General features: G+C 40.9%; 1 protein-coding gene across 7 annotated transcripts in view; it reads right to left on the bottom strand.

The window, feature by feature from the left end:
* LOC122549303 (upstream-binding protein 1-like) overlaps window positions 1-19,491 on the bottom strand; it is a 144,378-nt gene that overhangs the window by 70,474 nt on the left and 54,413 nt on the right. For 4 of the 7 annotated variants that reach the window (XM_043688891.1, XM_043688893.1, XM_043688895.1 and 1 more), the window contains exon 2: window positions 13,049-13,150. In XM_043688891.1, the coding sequence (XP_043544826.1) occupies window positions 13,049-13,150 (102 nt within the window). Of the gene's footprint in view, window positions 1-7,613; window positions 8,201-13,048; window positions 13,151-19,491 lie in introns of those variants that run through there. The other 3 variants (XM_043688898.1, XM_043688892.1, XM_043688896.1) reach the window with 3 other exon arrangements.

The raw sequence follows: 19,491 nt of genomic DNA, 5'->3' as shown, positions 1-19,491 counted from the left end.
CTGATGAAGGGCTTTTGCCCGAAACGTCGATTTTGCCTGTCCTCGGATGCTGCCTGAATTGCTGTGCTCTTCCAGCACCACTGATCCAGGATCTGGTTTCCGGCATCTGCAGTCATTGTTTTTACCTCGTTGATTTTAACCCTACTGTGAATCCTCTTGCAAGGATGCCTGCCTTGAAGAAGTTTTCCTCCTCTCTCTACAAGAATCTCAGGGAGTCTCTCTCTCACTGCAACTCCCAGGTCATTTCCTCAGCCCTGAAGCTCTTCAACCATGTCCTGAAACAAACTCAACTCTATGCTACTCTCTCCCCACCCCCACCCTCCTCTAGCTTATCTCTCCACGCTTCAGGCTCTCTGCCTTTATTCCTGATGAAGGGCTTTTGCCCGAAACGTCAATTTTGCCTGTCCTCGGATGCTGCCTGAATTGCTGTGCTCTTCCAGCACCACTGATCCAGAACCTATATTTTATCTGCCTAACTGCTGTTCTCTCTCTCTGACTCAAACTATCACATTTCTCCTCTCTCTGAAGAGAGTCACTGAATCCAAAATATTAACTGCCCTCTCTCCACAGATGCTACTTGACCTGCTGAGTTTCTCTACCAATCTATTTCTGACAGTGGTGGAATTCTGTTCCTTGAATAGGCATTCACAACACAAAACAAATTGCAAGGTTATACTTTTAACAACAGAAATTCATTGAAATTCAGAAATCAATAGCACTCCCCTACCCCACCCCCAAAACTCCTCCCCTGCAGAGAAATCAATTTACCAAAATCAGGTGTTAACATCTATTCATTTTCCATTATACTATAATGACTTCTAACTTTAAATAATTTATGTGAATAATAGATACACTGTTCATCTGATTAATGCACATTACTCACTAACGAGTCAAAAACAGTGTGGAGGTCATGAGGACTAGCAGGACCATTCTTTGAACCAGGAGACACAGCAGAACAACCAGCAACCCAGTAGTGTGACTAACCTATCTTTAATTCAGACGATTCACCTCCATAGAAATGTTATAATCTTGTTTGACAATGCAGAAACTTAAATTTTCAACTCATCTCTAAAAACACAAGAAATCAATTCAGACATGGAATGTGTGCATCTTAAAGGACAATTTTAACTCTTGGGTACCTTCTGGGTATTCTGTACAATCCAGTTGCATACTTTGTTCTCTAGAGTCCAACTGTGTGTGCACATACATGCATGCCTCAGTCTAAGAGAAGCAATAAGTTTTTCTGTTATAACCATACTTCAGAGTGTTGTATGCATTCAACTTTTCTTCTGATTTAATAAGGAGAAAGTGAGGTCTGCAGATGCTGGAGATCAGAGCTGGAAATGTGTTGCTGGAAAAGCGCAGGTCAGGCAGCATCCAGGGAACAGGAGAATCGACGTTTCGGGCATAAGCCCTTCTTCAGGAATTCCTGATTCCTAAAGAAGGGGCTTTTCCAGCAACACATTTCCAGTTCTGATTTAATAAACCTGGCAGCCTGACTCAAGTCTATTATTAAAAGTTGAAATACTCAAAGGAGGAGGTAAAACAGATCTTGTTGCAGACAACCAAGAGGTGAGAAGAAAATGGGAATGTTGTCCCAACATTTTCAATCTGTAACATTTCAAAGTACAAACTTTGAAATCTTCAAAAAAGGTTAAGTGACACTGAATACAAGACGGAATGAATGATGTCCAAATTTGTGCAAGATGTATAGAGTACTGCGGCAGTTGTGAATGCTCTTATAATGAAGGCTCTAAAGCCATAAAGAACACAAAATGTTGGTTCACCAAGAAAATGCTAGATACATTGAAATATATTCAAGGGGTTAATCAACATATATTCATGAATCATTTTCACTAGGAAGTAAATATCCAATTGGAGACATATTTCTAGTTTTGAAAGTATGATGGCTTTTGACAGTAAGTCAACGTAGTCCACCATGACAAGGAACCTTTAATTCAAAATTGCTGTTTCCAATAAGCATAGTGGATATGATAAATATATTTATAGAGAAACTTTGAAACATGAACTGCTTTGCACAGTGAACAGGGGAGGATAAAATATTCTGAAAGTCAAGGAAATAAGGCTATATAAGTAAGAATCCTGCTACCACACAATTACTCACTTCGATAAACTTTAATAGTTCTCCAGAGACACTGACAATCCAAGATTTAGCATTTACAATTTTAGTGTTAAATGTTGTTCTTTAAATTTAAATTCTTTAAATTGATTCCAACTTCAAAGTGTTAAACGTGCATCGTATTTGGAGTTTTGTTCTCTCATTCAAAAAACAAAACTGCTCTAATTTTTATTTTAAAAAAACTTTATAAATTTTCACAAATATGTTTCAGATAAATCTAAACCAGTTCAAATGATAGTACAGCACAGAAATGGACCCTTCTGCCAACCAGATATCCTGAATTATTCTAGTCCTATTTGCCAGCATTTGGCCCATATCCCTCTAAACTCTTCCTATTCATACAGATAGTAGATGCCTTTTAAATGCTGTAATTGTATCAGCCTCCACCACTTTTGCTGGCACCTCATTCCATACACACACCACCCTATGCATGAAAAGACTGCCCCTTAGGTCCCTTTTAAATCTTTCCCCTCTCACCTTAATCCTATGACCTCTACTTTTGGACTCGCCTACTTGGAGAAAAGACCTTGGCTACTCACCATATCCATGTCCCTCAATTTTGTAAACTTTGATAAGATCACCTCCCAGACTCCGACACTGCAGGGAAAATAGCCTCTGTCTATTTAGCCTCCCCCATAACTCAAATCCTGCAACCCTGGCAACATCTTTGTAAATCTTTCCTTTGGCAGGGAGACCAGAATTTCACCCAGTATTCCAAAAGTGGTCTAACCAATGCCCTGTACAGCCAGCACATGACATTCCAACTCCTGTACCCAATGCACTAACCAATAATGGCAAGCTTACCAAACACATTCTTTACTGCTGTCCTGTCTACCTTTGACTCCGATTTCAAGGAACTATAAACGTGTACTCAAGATTCCTCTGTTTGGCGACACTCCCCAGGACCTTCCCATTCAGTGTACAAGTCCTTTCCTAGTTTGCCCTACTAAAATGTAGCACCTCATTTATTTAGATTAAACTCCATCTGCCACTCCTTGGCCCATTTGATAAAAGAAGGCCTTTTTTGCTGTCCATTACACCACCTATTTTGCTGTCACCTGCAAACTTATAACCATTCCTCCTCTGTTCACATCCAAATCACTGATTCTTGTGGCACACCACTGGTCACAGGCCTCCTGTCTGAAAAGCAACCCATCACCACACTATCTCCAAACTTAAAGCCAATTTTGTATCCAAATAGCTAGCTCTTCCCTGTACTCCATGTGATCTAACCTTGCTAATCAGTCTACCATACAGAACCTTGTTGAACAGCTTACTAAAGTCCATATAAACAACCTTCACTGCTCTGCCATCAATCTTCTTTGTCACTTCAAAAAACTCAATCAAGTTTTTGAGACACGATTTCCCACACACAAAACTATGTTGACTATCCCTAATCAGTCCTTGCTTTTCAGGATACATATAAATATTATCCCCGAGAACACCCTCCAACATCTAACCCATGACTGATGTCATGTTCACTGGTCTACAGCTCCCTAGCTTTTCCTCATTACCTTTTTTAAATAATGGCACCATCCCAGCCAACCTCCAGTCTTCCAGCACTTCAACTGTGGCTACCAATACAAATATCTCAGCAAAAGGCCCAGCAACCACTTCCCTAGCTGCACACTAAGTTCTATGGTAAACCCGATCATGTTCCAGGGATTTGTCTATCTTTATGCATTTTAAGATATCCAGCAACACCACCTCCGATTTGGACTGTTTAAGATGTTGCTATTTACTTCCAAGTTCTCTAGCTTCCATATCTTATTCTACAGTAAATACTGATGCAAAATATTCGCTTAAAATCTCACCCATCTGCCACTCCAGTTTTGTTTATCTTTAGGGGGGCCCTGTTCTCTCCCTACTTACTCTTTTGTCCTTAATGTATGTATAAAAACCCTTAGTTTTGGTAGATAAGGTTATGGAGAAGCCTATCTCATCTAGCCTTTTTGCCCTCCTGATTTCCCTCAAGTGTACTCCTATTATCCTTATACTAATCTAGGAATTCAATCGATCACTGTTGTCTATACCTAACATAAGCTTCCTTTTTTTCCTAACCCAGCGCGTCAATTTCTCTAGTCATCCAGCATTCCCTACACCTTTCAATCTTGTCTTTTACCCTAAGAGAGGCACACTATCTCTGGACTCCCGTTATTTCATTTTTGAAGGTTTTCCACTTTCCAACCACCTCTTTATTTGCAAATATCCACACCCAATCAATTTTTAAAAGTTTTTTGCCTAATAGCATCAAAAATGGCCTTCCTAAAATTTAGAACTCTAACTTTTAGATTAGGTCTATCCTTTTCCATAACTATCTTAAAACTAATAAAAATATGACACAATCATGGCCTTCTTAATTTAAGATTATATCAAACCCAATGTCCTCTGGCTACAGCAAAATATTGCAGATATTGGAAATTTGAAATAAAAACAAGTTTGACAAATTTGAAAAATTTAGAGTGCAGGCAACCTGCAAGTGCCACAACCACAGAACTAGCTTCAACTCTACTTACCGAGTCTACCTATGCAAGCAACCTCAAACTGTTCAACTACAAAAGCCACCTGAGTGAAGAGAGAAACTGTGTTAACATTTCAAGTCTAAAATGTAAAATCTAGGAGCAAATTACTGCAGATGCTGGAATCTGTACACAAAACAAAAAAATGCTGGAGATCACAGTAGGTCAGGCAGTATCCATGGAGAGAAAGCAAGCTACCATTGAGTCTAGAGGACTCTTCAGAGCTCTGACAAAAGCAAAATACTCGTTCTGACAACCGGCGACCACAGAATGGACCACATGGCCTTCACTGCTGCAAAGACTCAATGATTAAGAGACACATGGAAGGACTTAGAAGGGTTAGGGACTAAGCAGTTAAAGAACTTCAATGGTGGAATTATTCATGAATGATCAAAAAATCAAAAACGATCATGGACAGCTGAAGAGTAGAGGGCCAAATATTATTTTGAATAAATAAAGACTGCCAAAACTTACAGCACAGAGGGATATGCACATTTCTGTGCTTTTCACTCAAAAAACTTGCATACAAGTTCAGCAGGTAGTAGGGAAGGCAAAAGGATAAAAGGGTATAAAAATAAGAAAGTCTTGTGCAAACTCAGTACAGCTAAAATATTGAACAGTTTTCATCCCCTCAAAAGGAAATATATACTGGTATCGAAAACTGTCCAGAGAAGGTTCATTATGGAGGGACTGTCTCGTGAGAAGAGGCCGAGTAAGGTGGGCCTGTATTACTGGAATTTAAACAAATAGAGACATGACCTTCTTGGAATATGCCAGTTCCTTAGGGGATTTGACAGATGGAATGTAGAAAGGAGCCTTCCCTTTTGTGGAAGAGTCTAGTACCAGATGGCATAATCTCAGAATAAAAAGGTCACCCTTTTGTGACAGAGCTGAGGTATTTCTTCTCTCTCAGGATAGTGAATCTGAGGGATTCTTTACCAAAGAGGGCTGTTGAGGCTGGGTCATCAAAAATAACCAAGGGGCTTGATGGATTGAATTGCCCATTTCTGCTTCTTTGTCTTATGCTCTAAGAGATTGGAGATATGGAGGAACATAGAATTGAAGAATTTGCAAATTGAGGTTTTATTCAATCAGATTTAGATGTAGGTTGGTGAACACTGGGGAGGCACATACTGTGTTGGACAGAATTAGGACATGAAACAGCCTGAAGGGCTTATACTCGAAACGTTGAATCTCCTGCTCCTCAGATGCTGCCTGACCTGCTGTGTTTTTCCAGTGCCACAATTTTTGACTCTGATCCCCAACATCTGCAGTCCTCACTTTCTCCCAGAATTAAGCTATGAGCAAAATGCATGAATAATATCAAGTTCATGAAGCATAGAACATGAAACACCAACTAGGGACATATTTGAATAATTAAGACTAAACGCACTACAGACATCATGAAGATATCAGTAGATAAACTCATACTGCCATGCTAAGTAGGAGAGGCAAACTTTGTGATGGTGCAGATATACAGGTGAAGCTCCACTTTAGGGTAAGACAGGCAGGTTCAGCCTCAGTTGACAAAAAGAGGAACACAGTCAAAAATGCTACTTTGGCCCCCAATATTTAAGTGGAAATTATTTAAAGAACACATTATTTCCTCAAAATAAGCATTTTGAAGGGTTATTTGTGAATTTATGCTTAATAAAATTAATGCATCACTGTAGCCAAATCAGAAGCTCCATTTCAGTGCCAAACTCCTAAAATCATTATCTGCAGCTTACTATTGCAAACTATGCGGCAACTATATAGCTACAGTATAAAGGGCTCTGATATAACAACAACCTAATAACTTGAGTATCAATAGCCACTACATAAAAAAGGATGCAAAGTAAGAGATAACAAGAAAAGACAATTTCATATAATTTCAGTAAATGATCTTTCACCCATTTTTTCAACCTTGGCCTTTACATACTCCAGAAAGATAAATTCTTTAAAAGTACCTAGTAGACAGCACTTCTCTTGAAAAAACACACTTCTACTGAGGATCCTGAAACCAGTGTTGTCATCACATTTAAGTACTGGCACTAAGTCACTGAGCTCAAAGCAATTATACTACATTGTGTCTACACCTTTCTTATGAAGCCTCTGAAATGCCTTGGGATATTATTCTACATAAAAGCATGACATAATGGAAGTTGTTTTGTTGGTGGGATGTTCTTAATTCCTTGTCCAAATTGTTTCTACCACTATCACCCACAACATCCTTTACTTATTGAGCTCAAAACGCTCTCAACAGATGCACAGAACAGCAAAATCCACAAACTGCAAAGTAAAATAATGTGACATTAAAATTTCATGTATGGTACATTGGCTGAAATTATTGAGGCAATACCACACATAAAACAATTGAGTGTAGAGCTTTGCCTTGTGTAGAGCTTTGCCTTGTGAAGAGGAAGGATTAGGAACACCTCAGAAACTAACAAAGAGAAGCTGGAAATGTTGAAATCAATTTCAATTCTTAAAATGTTAACTCTTTTTGGCTAAATCATTGATGACAGAGGTGGTGCTGTAGATTTCTTGCAGTTTTTGAAAAATTAAATCTTTTTCAGAAAGTTCAATGACAGCAATTTGCATTTTAAAACATTACAATCCGACTCATTACCTTTAAACTTACTTCAACTAGTCAACAACTATACAATGTCCAGACATATAGATGAAAGCTGACTTCCTGCAAAGTACCAACATGAAAACAATGAAAGTATCCGTGAAATGACCAATAATCCAAGGAAAGCAACATATTATGAAGATCCAAATACATGTGCACCCTCTTCTAAACAGCGGAACACAGCCTGTCTGGCAAAGGCGACCTTAAAGCTATCGATGTCAGCGTACATCTTATTAGTACTGTGAAACAAAAGGCATCGAAGATTAGAATAAATATCCAATCTGCACACAAGCAGCCCCCACCACCAATATCCCAATTCTTTGGGCCTTTTGCTACTCACCTCATGCTATAAGCACCAGATCCAAGCTCCTGTCCAATACCAGATAAACTGGAGTCGAAATCGTGCACGAGCCCAGACTCAATGGCTTCGTCCATCTTCAGTACCCAGGCCATGGTCAGTGGAGGTGGCAAAGGCCGGGCTGGCCCAGGCCTTTACGCTCTGGGGGGTAAGGGGAGTGAGAGGGCGCTTGCGGGCGGCGGTGGCGCGCACGCTCTCCACTCCCCCCGCCTCTCAGTCCCGGTTGCTAGGAGGCGGCCTGTCCTCGCTCTCGTGCTCTCCAAGATTAGGCCCTGCTCACACGACCATGGCAACACTTCAGATCCAGATATAGTTGCCGTCTCTTGCCCCTCTTCGTCAAAACGTAACGCCGGCAGATGTTGCAAGAAACACGCTTTCTCTCAGCTAGGAACTCACGCACAGTCCGGCCAGGCACTAATCCTGAGGCGACCTCCTCCGCTTCGGTTTCTCACCAGTTCCGGCACAAACATGGCCACTCACCTCCAACGAACCAACCGAGCCAACGCGCGCAGAACGTCACAAACTGTGGATCCAACGGCGCGCTCGCGCGGTATGGGCAGGGCACGGAGGTGAGTGTGGCGCGCGGACCTTGTCTGACTGACAGCACCAATAGATGAATCAAAGCAAGGATATCCGCCCACACCTCCGGCAGCTGTCCAATAGCGCGCAGGATTCAGCGACGGTTGCTCCGTTGATTGACGCGCAGTGCAGAACGGAGAGCGGCCAGCTCGTTGGGAAAAAAACTGGTGCTGCAGGAAAGAGGCGGAGCGTGATTGAATTCGTTCGGCCAATTTGTCAGGTGTGAATTAACAAACCGTTAGGAAACGCTCTCTTCGACGATGGCGTTATCTCGCTACAGAGATAAAGCAGAGAACGTCGTCGGTCAGTCAGCATCAGAACGAAAAAGGTGAAAGCAACTGTTGGACTCTAATCCTTTTTTCGCAGATGCTGCATGACTGATTGGGCTTTTAATATTTTAATGTCAGATTTCCTGTTATGGATTTTCGAGTCACTGAGTTGTCATCGGACAAAGGAAGCTCATTCGGCCTCTCCTGTCTGAAGACAATTCATCAGATTAAAGTGTCCCATCTTTTCCCAGAAACCGTGCATGTACTTTTTCAATTATATATAATCCAATGCCTCTAACACATATTGAGCTTCTAACACATATTGAGTTTATCATTTAAAATCTTAGCCATTCGCTTGGTGAATTTTTTTTTTCCTAATGTCTCCTTTTTTTTCCAGTCTTCAATCTGTGGTTCTCATTCTGGATCCTTCCACCAATGGAACAATTTCTTCATTTCTAGTGTCCAAACCCTTAGAGTCATGGAGATGTACAGCACGGAAACAGACCCTTTGGTCCAACGCACCCATGCCGACCAGATATCCCAACTCGACCTAGTCCAACCTGCCAGTACCTGGCCCATATTCCTCCAAACCCATCCTATTCATATACCCATCCAGATACCTTTTAAATGTTACAATTGTACTAGCCTCCACCACTTCCTCTGGCATCTCATTCCATTCACTCTCTGAGTGAAAACGTTGCCCCTTAGGTCTCTTTTATATCTTTCTCCTCTCACTAAACTTTTGCCTTCTAGTCCTGGACTCCCCCATTCCATGAAAAGGACTTTGCCTATTTATCCTATCCATGCCCCTCATGATTTTATAAACCTCTATAAGGTCACCCCTCAGCCTCCGACACTCCAGCCTATCCAACCTCTCCCTATAGCTCAAATCCTCCAACCCTGGCAACATCCTTGTAAATCATTTCTGAACCCTTTTAAGTTTCACAACATCTTTCCGATAGAAAGGAGACCAGAATTGCACGCAATATTCCAACAGTGGCCTAACCAATGTCCTGTACAGCCGCAACATGACCTCCTGTACTCAATGCTCTGACCAATAAAAGAAAGCATACCAAACACCTTCCTCACTATCCTATCTATCTGTGACTCCACTTTCAAGGAGCTATGAACCTGCACTCCAAGGTCTCTTTATTCAGCAACACTCCCTAGGGCCTTACCATTAAGTGTATAATTAGATAGATTAGATTAGATTAGATTACTTAGATTAGATTACTTAGATTAGATTACTTACAGTGTGGAAACAGGCCCTTCGGCCCAACAAGTCCACACCGACCCGCCGAAGCGCAACCCACCCATACCCCTACATTTACCCCTTACCTAACACTACGGGCAATTTAGCATGGCCAATTCACCTGACCTGCACATCTTTGGACTGTGGGAGGAAACCGGAGCACCCGGAGGAAACCCACGCAGACACGGGGAGAACGTGCAAACTCCACACAGTCAGTCGCCTAACTCCACACCTCACATTTATCTAAATTCCTGCTAAGATTTGCTTTCCCAAAATGCAGCACCTCACATTTATCTAAATTAAACTCCATCTGCCACTTCTCAGCCCATTGGCCCATCTGATCAAGACCCTGTTGAAATCTGAGTTAACCTTCTTCGTTGTCCACTACGTCTCCAATTTTGGTGTCATCAGCAAACTTACTAACTATACCTCTTATGCCCACATCCAAATCATTTATATAAATGATGAAAAGTAGTGGAATCCGCACCAATCCTTGTGGCACTCCACTGGTCACAGGCCTCCAAAAACAACCCTCCACCACCACCCTCTGTCTTCTATCTTTGAGCCAGTTTTGTATCTAAATGGCTAGTTCTCCCTATATTCCATGAGATCTAACCTTGCTAATCAGTCTCCCATGGGGAACCTTGTCGAATGCCTTACTGAAGTCCATATATGTCACGTCTACCACTCTGCCGTCATCAATCCTCTGTTTTCTCAACCTCTATTCTCCAAGGAAAATTGACCCAACTTCTCCAGTTAACCCACCCAGCTGAAATATTGATAGGGCTGTGGACTTTTACAATCAGTTTCTGGAAATCTAAGATTTATTTTCTTGCTTATGGTACTAAGTCAAAGGCTGGTAGTTGCAATTGGCCTGCCTAATAAAAGAAGATACGTCAGTAATACCAACTCCATCCCATGGATCATAACACAAACTCATAAAAATATGGCGATTTATTTAAAAATCATGAGTTATCATCTTTTAAAACATATATCAATGTAAATTTACAGCTGACTTCTAAACCTTGGTAGTTCATGTAATCTCAACAGGGCTTTGAAATACTTTACGAAGACTTTTTAAAAACTGAGCAAGGTTTCCCTCCCACAACAATCAGATTAGGTTTGAAAATAAAATTAATTAAAATAAAAGAGGTTTAGGGAGCATTTAGAAAAATCAAAAGGAGTGGAGAGAACTGAAGCGACCAGGACTATAATGGCTTAATGGGAGTGTGGGTCGTCAACGGTGAAAAAGTTTTAAAAGCTCGGTGTTTGAATATTGGAACAGGATTGCAAGAATTTAAGTAGTAGATCAAACATTTAATATCATCAGACTAGGATTTCTGCTACCTCCGAGCAGAAGGGAGAGAAAAGGGGGACGCTAGCCCTCTGACCACTCAGCTCAGTTTCACTTTTTCCACTGAGGATCAGTAGCTTTTTTTTTGAAAAAGGGTAGCCTGTTGGCATTGATAGGCTGATCAGTGGTGCACTTCTGTCTCCCTAACTAAATGTCAGTAGAAAAATAATGCAATTTCGCAGCTCTCTTGAGAGTGAGGCTGGATTGTCTGAAAAAAAATCCTCCTTCTGTTGGGCAATTTACCTGTCTCAATTATGAAAATAGCCGATGATCAGACAGCCATAAATATATTTATCATCAACTCTAATGACAGATTACAAGCCTGTTAAATATATGAAAACCAGGAAGTCTCGCTGTAAAAAGACTGGCCTTGCTCAATTGAAAATGTCAAAAAATGTTCTTAATAAGTAACAGTTTAGGCCTTAGAAGAAAATCAGCAGATCAGCCATGACTAGTTAAATGGCGAACAGGCTCAAGGAAATGAATGACCTATTCTTGTTTTAATATTCCTAAAAACACTTCCATATGTTTAAATGGGTGTGTCGACTGGAAATGCAGAGCAGCTGGATTTTTCTCTCCAACGTAAATCTGAGTGCCGTTTACTTCTAAATTGTTCACAATTTAAACAAGGTGAGCGATTGTCACCCCAAAAAATAATACTTCGTGAATCTGAAAGAAATTGAAATCAATTGGGGATACTTTGGTTCCTGGATTATCACGAGCTTAGAAGCAGGAAATTCGTGTCGAATTTATTTCAGTGAAACATTATATTTATCGATATATATGTATATTTGTTTATATGAAGTTAGTTTTGGAGATTGCATTAAATATAAAACGCCCAAAATTCTGATCCTGATGTAATTCGAGCGAGAGGTTTAACTGCTGTAAAATTGTCAGTACACTTACTAAAGCAATTGCCCGAATAGGTATAAGAACAGCATTGTTTTTTAACAGTACGCGATTATGTTAACTAGCAATAGATATGCAAAATCGATTTAAAATTACCGAGCGGTTCAAAATTGCGACTGCGATTGTGAAAATTCAAAGAGAGTTAAAAAGCTAATGAGTTTCCGGATAGTTTGCAGATGTGGAAAGGTTACAGTTTTGAACTTCAACTGATTTATATGTCCAGCACTAAATCCGCCCCAGAGGTGTTGAGTTGGAGAGAGATGCAATAATCACTGAAAAACACTTGTCGAGATTACTAAATTTGCGATTAAGTAGAATGTGTTTAATTCTGTCTATCTTAACCATTGATTTAACATTTGATTTAACTCCTTTTAACATTTGATTTAAGATTGATATGTTATTTCTGCACGCATCCGCATTTTTTTCCGGGCAAAGTTCCTTCAGATCCGTTCTGACAGATCTGAACTGTGCACAGAAGCTGCTCTGTGTTTGCAGCATTCTCTAGCAATTTATTTTCGTTCCTAGCACCTCCAAGTTTTTGTTAGAACCAAAACGTGAAACCGTATGCTTTTCTGCAAGTCAGTATAAATGTTTTCCAAACCTAGTTTGGTCTTGTTTTAGAGGAATGAAAAGTGAGTGTGAAAATTTAAGATAATATGCTAATAAATGTTAAATTTCCGGAGAAAAGTGCTGAACCAACAGTCCGCATTAGTGAAGTTAACCAGCGCTTGAAAGAAAACTTCGTTCGCTCGCTAAAATAACACAATGAATTGCAGGTGCTGGAAATCTGAAATAATCAAAAACAGAAATTGTTGGAGGATATCCAGCACATCTGACAGCATCTACGGAGAGAAAGCAATGTGACTGGATCCGAACTCTGTTTTCTTTCCATAGATACTGCCAGACCTGCTGAGTTCCTCTAGCAATTTCTGTTTTTGTCAGTTAGCTCGCGTTCTTCCAGTAAGTGGATTGTTCGGTTCAGGGTGAAGCACTAACCTCTGATGTCTCTGTAGAACAAGGCCGGTAATACAGATATTAAGGAGGACGTTCTTACCGGAGATAGCTGTTGCTACTGGCGTACTGATGATATTGTTCGGGTTGCGAATGCCAAAAGAGCATCTTGTGATGTGATCCAGGGTGTTCCGACGAATGGTCACTGTGACGAGAGATAAGAAACCTCTTTTAGATTCCCACCTGGCGCTTACACTTTTACTTGATGTCAGTCACATTGCAGATATCTTCACTAGGACTGGGGAGGAAAAATTGCTCAATCACGAAACCAGAAGAATAATCGCCGAGGGGTGCGCTACAAAGACATGGTTTCAAATGCCTGTATAGAGCTATGAACATAAATCTGAAATCATGTACACATATAGAAAGACAATCTGCTCTAAACTTCCGAAGTGATACTGCAGGAACACATTAATGGAGCGTACAATTTAATAAGTGCAAGTGCTTAGTATTCACTTTTCCATTAGAAATCATTTAATAACGATCTATGGGATTCCTTGCTTCAGTATTAGAAGCTCGAATACAAAACATGGAACTTTGGGGGAGACAATGGTCTAATGGTATTCTCGCTAGATTGTTAATCAGAGACTCATGTAATATTCTAGGGACTCATGTTTGAATCCTGCCAGAGCAGATGGTGGAATTTGAACTTGTTAAAAATCTGGAATTGAGAATCTAATGATGACCATGAATCCACTGTCAATTGTTGGAAAAACCTAATGTCCTTTAGGGAAGGAAACTGCCATCCTTACCTGGTCTGGCCTATATGTCACTCGAGTCCAGAGTGTGGTGCTGGAAAAGCACAGCAGGTCAGGCAGCATCGGAGGAGCAGGAGAGTCCGAGAGTGTGGTGCTGGAAATGCACAGCAGGTCAGGTTTTGCAATCTCCAGTATCTGCAGTCCTCACTTTCGCCTATATGTGACTCTAGACCCACAGAAATGTGGTTGGCTCTCAAGTGCCCTTAATTATGGATGGGCAATAAATGGCTATCCTAGTCAGCAATACTCTCATTCTGTGTGCATTTTCAGTGAATAATAAGAAATATTCTGCGTGCCACACTTCAGGAAATACGTCAAAGCTCTAAATAGGCTTTGAAGCAACTTATGAGAGCAATACCAACATGAGGGGGCTTTAATTACGTAGAAAAGCTGAAGTAGTCCTTAGAAAATGTTTTTTTTTAAATTGATAGGAGTTTACAAAATCATGAATGATTTTGATAGCTTAAATGAAGAGAAACAATGTGAGGGGCAGAAAGCGGTAAGAGATCTGAGGTGATGAAACAAACAAACCAGAGGAATCACAAGGAAACACTTTTTTAACACAATGTGTTGTGGTCTGGAAGATACTACATAAAAAGGGGATGCAAGTAGATCAATAGTAACATTAGAAAGAGAATTACATGTGTATTGGAGCGGAAAATTTTATACGGAAAGGGAGAAATGGGAAAAGGGGGAAATGGGATTATTGTAATTACTGAACTCCACCCACAAGCATGATTGGCCAAATTGACACTTTCTGTACTGTGTGATTGTAAAGTGTGATCCATAGAGAGACAAATACATATCCCGAATAGGAAGTTTGCTTGGAATAGCCAAATACAAGTAAAATACTGGAGATCTGAAAGAAACACAAAATACTGGAGAAGCTCAGAAAAACTGTTTGTGGAGAGACAAACAGTTAATGTTTCGAGTCTGATGTGACTTTTCAGAACTGACAGGGTGGAAAGTTGTTTTTACACTTTTGACAGAGGTGGATGAGGAGCAAGGGAAACATAATGTGGACGCTTAGTGCAAATTGGGTGAAAGAAAAATAGAAATGTAAAATGTGCAGAAATTAAAAGGTGCAAATGGATCCTCTCTGCTTAGAGCAAAATAAACAAGACAAGCTTGGGTGAGGGGGGTGAGAAGGAAGAGGAGATAAAAATGTAAAAGAAATAGAGGACAGACATCATGAGGTTAGGCTTTGAGGTTGTGGAATTCAATATTGAGTCCTTAAGGCTGGAGATTGCCTAAGCAGAAAATTAGGTGTTGCTCCTCAAGCTTGCAATGTGTTTCATTGGAACACTGAATTAGGTCCAGGACAGGACAGAGAGCAACCTGGGTCAGAAACAACTGTGCTAAGCTTAAATAAAGTTAATTACAGCAGATCTAACTCTAACATTTTTATAATTGTACTACACTTTTAAATTTAAATTCTAAATCTGTAAAAATTACTAATAATGTTCTTTTTTGACCTTACTAATACTGATCTTGCCTAGTGCAAGCCCTGTGCAATGTAACCAGTATGCCTCTGTCTAAGTCTTTTTGATCTGTACTTCCTTGCTAACGATGATCTGCTTGTACTGGTTGTAAACAAAGCTTTTGACTGTACCTCAGTACATACGACAATCAATCAATCAACATAATTGGGAACAATGGCAAACTTCTAACAAAATAGTTCATGTCTCATAGCAAAGACATATTCTAGTGAGGAAGAAGGTTTCTAGGAAGGGGGATTAGCCAGCCATGGTTAATCAGAGAAGTTTGGGATAGCTTCAGATTGAAAAGAAATAAAAACATACATTGTGGCAAAGATTAGTGGTTAACCAGAGGATTGGAAAAATATTAAAAAACAATAAAACACACAAAGGTGAGAAAATAAACTTTGATAATAAATTTGCAAGTAATGTCAAGACAGACAGCAAGAAGTTCTTTTAAATATATAAAAAGAAAGGGAGCAGCCAAAATGAACATAATCTGGTTAGACTATAAAGATAGGGAAATAATAATGCAGAACCAGGAAATGGCAGAGAAGTTGAATAAATACTTTGCATCAGTCCTTATAGTAGAAGACACTAATGTCATCCGAAAATTAACACTGTAACACCATGCCACCCTGAAGTTATTCACATATGTCGTAGATAATTGTGATCCCTGTGACACACCACTAGTTACAGGTTGCCATCTTGAAAATGCTCCATTCTGCCAACTCTGTCTTATATTTGGAGAAAGTAAGGACTGCAAGTGCTGGAGATCAGAGTCAAAACGTATGATGCTGGAAAAGCACAGCCAGTCATGCAGCATCCGAGAAGCAGGAGAGTCAACGTTTCTATTCATATACCCATCCAGATGCCTTTTAATTATTGTAATTGTACCAGTCTCCACCACTTTCTCTTGCAATTCATTCCATACACGCACAACCCTTTGTGTGAAAAACATACCCCTTAGTTCCTTTATACATTTTTCCCCTCTCACCCTAAACCTATGCCCTCTAGTTCTGGACTCCCCTTCCCCAGGGAAAAGACCTTGTCTATTCACCCTATCCATGCCCCTCATGATTTTATAAACTTCTATAAGGTCACCCCCTCAACCTCCGACGCTCCAGGGAAAACAGCCCAGCATTTTCAGCTTCTCCCTATAGCTCAGACCCTCCAACCCTGGCAACATCCTTCTAGAACCTAGCTAGTGTTCTGGGGATGGTGAGTTCAAATCCTGCCAAGGCAGATGGTGAAACAGCCCTAAAAGGTTCTCCTTATTAACACAGAGCCATACAGATGTATAGAATGGAAACAGACTCTTCAGTCCAACTCGTCCATGCTGACTAAATATCCTAAACTGATTGAGTCCCATTTCCCAACTTTTGGCCCATATCCGTCTAAACCCTTTCCATTCATACATCCATCCAGATGCCTTTTAAATGTTGTGATTGTACCAGCCTCCACCATCAACTCTGGCAGCTCATTCCATCAGTGCATTATTGTGTGGGTGAAAAAGTTGCCATTTAGATCCCTTTTAAATCGTTCCCCTCTCACCTTAAACCTATGCCGTCTAGTTTTGGACTTCCCTACCCGAGGGAATAGACTTTGGCTATTCACCCTATTTATGCCCCTCATAATTTTATAAACTTTCATAAGGTCACCCCTGTCTCCGAATCTCCAGGGAAAATAGCCCCAAGCTATTCGGCCTCTCCCTGTAGCTCAAATCCTTGAACCATGGCCACATCCTTGTAAATCTTTTCTGAATTCTTTCAAGTTTCACAACATCTTTTCTATAGGAGGGAGACTAGAATTGAATACAGTATTCCAAAAGTGGCTTAACCAATGTCCTGCACAGCGTGGCCTCCCAACGTTTATACTCATTGCACTGATAAATAAAAACAAGCATACCAAATGCCTTCATCACCACCCTGTCTACCTGTAATTCCACTTTCAAGGAACTATGAACCTGCACCCCATGGTCTCTCTGTTCGGGCAGCACTCCCCAGGACCTTACCATTAAGTGTACAAGTCCTGCCCTGATTTCCCCACCAAAATGCAGCACCTCACATTTATCGAAGTTAAACTCCATCTGCCACTCCTTGACCCATTTGCCCATCTGATCAAGATCCCGTTATACTTCTTCACTGTCCACTACACCACCAATTTTGGTGTCATCTGAAAACTTACTAACCATACCTCCTATATTCACATTCAAATCATTTATCTAAATGAGAAAAAGCAGTTGGCCCAGCACTGATCCTTGTTGCATACAGCTAGTCCCAGGCCTTCAGTCTGTAAAACAACCCTCCACTACCTCTTGTCACTTAACTTTGAGCCAATTTTATCTACAAATGGCTAGCTCTCCTTGTATTTTACGTGATCTAACCTTGCTAACCAGTCTAACATGCGGAACCTTGTTGAACACCTTACTGAAGTCCATATAGATAATGTCCACCATTCTGCCTTCATTAATCTTCTTCATCACTTCTTCAAAAAAACTCAACCAAGTTAATAAGAGATGATTTCCGCACATAAAACTATGTTGATTATCCCCAATCAGTCCTTGCTTTTCCAAATACATGAAAATCCTATCCATCAGAATGCTCTCCAACAAGTTACCCACCACTAACATTAGGCTTACCGGTCAATAGTTCCCTTGCTTTTCCTACCACCTTTCTTAAATAATGGCATCATGTTAGCCAACCTCCGGCACCTCACCCGTAGTTATTGATGATACGAATATCTCAGCAAGGGGCCACCTGGAGGCTAGTGCCAAAAAAGTCAAGCAACAGCCTGACTGAGGATGCCAAGGGTGCATAATGTCCTCTGGGTGGGGGGATTTCAGTAGTAGTGAGGCAACCAACAAGAGGGAAAAGCATACTTGACCTCATCCTTACCAACCTGCTGGCCACAGATGCATCTGTCAACAACAGTATCAGTAAAAGTGACTTCCACACAGTCCTTGTGGAGACAAAGTCCCACCTTCACCTTGAAAGTACCCTCCATTGTGACACTATCACCATGCTAAATTGGACAGACTTCAAACAGATCTAACAACTCAAGAGTGGGTATTCATGAGGTGCTGTGGATCACCAACAGCAGCTGAATCATATTCCAGTAGAATCTACAACTCATAGCTTGACATATCTCTGATTCAACCAATACCATCAAGTCAGAGGATTAATCCTGATTCAATGGAGAGAGAAGGAGGGCATGTCAAGAACAGCACCAGCATATCTAAAAATGAGGTGTCAACGTGATGAAGCTCCCAAACAGAGCTACTTGCATGGCAAACAGCATAAGCAGCAAGTGATAGACAGCTAAGCGATCCTACAATAATGCACTGAAGGAGGAGGATGTTCCATTTATATCACCACCCTAAATGATGGAAGAGTTATCTGGTCTCCCATCCTATAGGAAGGATGTTGTGAAACTTGAATGGTTCAGAAAAGATGTATAAGGATTTTGGAGGGTTTGAATTTTTTTTAGATTACTTCAGATTACTTTACAGTGTGGAAACAGGCCCTTCGGCCCAACAAGTCCACACCGACCCGCCGAAGCGCAACCCACCCATACCCCTACATTTACCCCTTACCTAACACTGCGGGCAATTTAGTATGTCCAATTCCCCTGACCTACACATCTTTGAACTGTGGGAGGAAACCTGAGCACCCGGAGGAAACCCACGCAGACACGGGGAGAATGTGCAAACTCCACACAGTCAGTCACCTGAGGCGAGAATTGAACCCGGGTCTCTGGCGCTGTGAGGCAGCAGTGCTAACCACTGTGCCACCGTCCCGCCCACTAACTATAGAGAGAAGCTGAATAGGCTGGTGCTGTTTTCCCTGGAGCATCGGAGGCTGAGGGGTGACCTTATAGAGGTTTATAAAATCATGGGGGGCATGGATAGGGTAAATAGACAAAGTTTCTTCCCTGGGTTGGGGGAATCCAGAACTAGAGGGCATAGGTTTAGGGTGAGAGGGGAAAGATTTTTCACGCAATTTTTTTCACACAAAGGGTGGTGTATGTATGGTATGAATTGCGAGAGGAACAGGTGGAGGGTGGTACAATTACAATACTTAGAAGATATATGCATGGGTACATGAATAGGAAAGGATATGGGCTAAATGCTGGCAAATGGGACTAGATTAGTTTAGGATATTTGGTCAGAATGGACAAGTTGGACCAAAAGGTTTGCTTTGGTTCTGTATATCTCTATTACTCTATTTATGACATCAGTGCAAAAGATG

The sequence above is a fragment of the Chiloscyllium plagiosum genome, chromosome 4 (genome assembly GCF_004010195.1).
Source record: "Chiloscyllium plagiosum isolate BGI_BamShark_2017 chromosome 4, ASM401019v2, whole genome shotgun sequence".
Taxonomy (NCBI): Eukaryota; Metazoa; Chordata; class Chondrichthyes; order Orectolobiformes; family Hemiscylliidae; genus Chiloscyllium; species Chiloscyllium plagiosum.
Note: the sequence above shows the minus strand (reverse complement) of the source record. Positions and strands in the feature narration are given on the sequence as shown.